The sequence below is a fragment of the Salvelinus alpinus genome, chromosome 25, assembly GCF_045679555.1.
Source record: "Salvelinus alpinus chromosome 25, SLU_Salpinus.1, whole genome shotgun sequence".
NCBI classification, from domain to species: domain Eukaryota; kingdom Metazoa; phylum Chordata; class Actinopteri; order Salmoniformes; family Salmonidae; genus Salvelinus; species Salvelinus alpinus.
The window spans coordinates 5094056-5097699 of NC_092110.1; the positions used below are offsets into that span (position 1 = coordinate 5094056).

General features: G+C 43.2%; 1 protein-coding gene across 1 annotated transcript; it reads right to left on the reverse strand.

Annotated features, from left to right (window-relative positions):
* Positions 1-1327: 1327 nt before the first annotated feature.
* tmem229b (transmembrane protein 229B) lies at positions 1328-2132 on the reverse strand. Its single transcript, XM_071365413.1, has one exon. It carries the CDS (start codon positions 1997-1999, stop codon positions 1448-1450), a length of 552 nt encoding a protein of 183 aa, XP_071221514.1. The 5' UTR covers positions 2000-2132; the 3' UTR covers positions 1328-1447.
* Between the last annotated feature and the right edge of the window lie 1512 nt (positions 2133-3644).

Below are 3644 nucleotides of genomic sequence, written 5' to 3' on the forward strand. Positions count from 1 at the left end.
ATCTCTGCCAATAACTGCTAGTTTTCAGTTTTCCCCTCCCCACTCAGACCACTCCCAGACAGTCCTAGCTAAATTCTTGCTTGAGAAATTGACCCTTTACTAAGAAGCTTGTTTTGTTTCTTTTTGACCATTTTCATTCAAAGCGATCACAGTCAGGTACTTAATTGTTACCCAGAAATGATTTGATATTGAGATAAAAATGGCTGCATTGGGCCTTTAATGTATTGCTTTTGAATCCACTTTGTGGTTTGAGATAAACATTATTTTTCATCATCAAAACAGTACCAGAGGCCATAAAGCAAGGGCCATTATAGGGAAAAACCAAAGATATATCTGGGAGGAATACAGCTCCTATAGTCTTATTTTTGAGACTTCAGATTAAGTGTCCAGATGCAGTATCATCTCAAGTCCACAAGGCAGCAGCAGCTCTTTCAGTGTGGTGACAACATCCTTGGCTAATAGTGAATGACTACATCACATGAAAATCAGAAATCCTGATTTGGGATTTGTCTTTCATTTGGAAGAACAGATATACAGTAGAAATAGCACACAATTCATTGAGTAAGTTACCTGAGACCTAATTTCTCAATAGGCAAATACTTTATGAGTAAAAATATGTTTTAAACAGACTACAGTGCATACAGACCTTTTCCAGATATTGTGGGTTATCACTAACTGTAGAAAATCATTCTCCATGACAATGAATTATGAACATATTGCATATAGCACCTTATTCAGATTGCTTTTGAAGCTATACAGAAATACAGTACTTATGTATTTAATTTTTTTAAAATTATTATACATTTCCATACAATGTTTTAGTGCTTGAGTGAGATTCCAGAGTGATTCAGATTCAGTGGCCTTTTCTCAATTGGATTTGCTCAACTCCCGTGTCCTCTCTCCTCCGTCCTCTCTGGCCTCCTTTTGGAAAAGGTCAAAGGTAATCGTGGAGAGGTGGCGAGGAGAGGGAATGTGGATGAAAATGCCCTTGTATGAAATGAGACTCTCCTTCTCCAATCATGAGTCATCAAGCAAATCACTTTTAAAGGGTGCAATCCCCAAATAAATGTATAAAGTGATCAAAACAAAATGTAGCCAGTCGTGCAAGACATTTTAGCCAGTCGTGCAAGATAAAAGGATAAGTAGCATATCGTTTTGAAATGTTTGCATGATTTTCTCCTTTGAGAAAAAAATTGCTGATTCAAAGCGGGTATGGCAGATCTCAAAACTCTTCCGCAAAAGACTCAGGTATGATACACTTGTGCTTCCTTGCCAAAAGGAGGCTACCGAGGAGGGGAGGACTGTCTTCCATGTTTCTACTAACAAATTGACACACTCCTCGACCACTAGACCACTTATCGGTTTCCAGGTCACAGAAGAGAGAGGGCAGAGGTGCGAGGGTGGAGGACGGGCTTTTCCCAAATTAGAAAATGCCCTTGTTCTCTGATCAGTCCAATTTAAGATAGCAATTGGCTCCTCTTTGTTCGCCCCACGCCTTCCTTCCTCCTCCCCCGCCTGCATCCGACTGGTCCCCTTCCACCCTGTCCCTGTCCATCCGTAACCGCAGCGTGTTGCGTATAACCAGTCGCTCCGTCATGAAAGATGCACAAAACCAGGGCAGGGCGTACTCCGCTGTGATCAACCCCATAAAGTTATACTGAAAATGGGAATAATCCCAGGGACAGGCGTCGAACTGGGTCAACAACAGCCCTGTACCGAACTCCCAGATGTACGTCCATAGGGTATAGATGAGGCATCGCAGCAGCACGGGGCAGCGGAGAGCTCGGAGGGCCAGGTACATGTGCTCCACGATGAGGATGCAGGTCCCGTAGATTAGCAGAGCCCACACACTGGTCACACCAGGAAACTTCCAGTTGCGGTTGACCACGAACTCCCAGGCGGCGGTGAACATGACCTCGCAGAAGTAGCCGTGGATGGCGTACAGGTACCAGCGAGACAGGACCGTCAGAGGCACTGGTGGGGGTGCCGGGATTGCCATTGCGGTGGATGCGATTTGGAATTACGCCCTCGTGATAAGGCAGTCCTGCCTGAGAGATGGAGGCCCAAATGTCGCCCTCAGACCACAAGGATTTCCCTCTTGGTCTAATGGTTGGTTTGGCGTGCCATACTGCAGGTCTAGTTCAACGACACCCGTTACACCATGGTGACCGCCCCTCGCTCTTTATCTAGTGGAGGAGAAACGTAGGTCTGTAAGGGAGAAAGGAGAGAAAAGTGAATCAGTCAGGTTGGTGTTATAGAATGAGATAGACAGCTGGAGTACCTATGCTACGTCAAATGCCTACTAAGGAAAGTGTTTCATAAGGGCAATACTACACTCTTAGGAAAAAAAGGTGCTAAGTAGGCCTCTTTGGTTTGTCCCTATAGGGGAACCCTTTGCATAGGGTTCTATCTAGAGCACTCTATATAGGGTTCTTCAAAGAACAACCTGTACATAGTTCTACCTACAACCCTCTATGAAGGCTTCTACCTAGAACCCTCTATGAAGGGTTCTACCGAGAACCCTTTTATCTTTGGAAGGTTCTTCCCAGAACCCTCTATGAACAGTTCCACCAGCCTTATTAGCCTTTAAAATGTTATTATTTATGACAATAAATTACATATATCATAAGGCCTTTTTTTAGGGCCTATTTATAACCTAAGCCTGCTGGCTTGTAAAGGGATGTGTAATTCCTACAGGAACCCAGACAGAACTGGGATATCCAACAAGTGGAATTGTTAATCAGTCGCAACCTGCACTCCGAATGATTGCCAGAGTAGGGAAGATTGAATACTGAGACTAACCCAATCATCTAAACTGGAACAACCACCTCAGTAACGGGTGAAATAAATCCAACAGATTGGATTAGTTTAGAAAACTGTGTTATTTATCTTTGTGTAGCATACAAATGTATCAACCATCAATGTGCATGCAAAAATACTGATATTATAGTAAAAGAAACAATTCGGAAAATCTCCCTGCAATAGAGCATGCTGGGAAATATTATATATGTTTCTATGTAGAACCCTTCTTGCCTTCTAAAGAATCATCAAAGAACCCTTTCTTCCAAAAACGGTTCTCAGGGAGTTAAAGGTTCTAGGTAGAATCCTTTACCTTCCAAAAAGGGATCTTCTGATCAAAACAGAACCCTATCCCTCTGCAAATAACTGTTTTGGAACCCTTTTTTCTAAGAGTGTATGGACACTACACAGACTGCTAAAGATTAACCTTCAGATGACTTGAGGCCTCTTAGATATCCCTTCCAACATTGTTGGCTGCTGGTACAAAGTCTTAAACTGACCACTTGACATTTGAATTAACGTCAGCTTGCATTTCTTTCCATGTCAGTTTGCAATATTAGAACCCGTGAGAATCAACGACGGATCATAAAGGAGTAGGTTGAAGTGGCCTCTAGAGCCTGATCTTGGGTCAGTTTTGCATTTCCCCCACTAGTGGTTAAGGTTAGGATTTGTCGTGGATCTGTTCCTTGGGAAAACTTCACTCCTCGGCAGTCATAATGTTGTATCAGCCACACAATGCCATTACATCACACGTTGTATCAGGGGTCAGACTAACACAATGCTATCACATGTAGAGAGAGTTAGAATAGCCCCCCCCATGATCTGTGTGCATCGTGTGCCCTTGC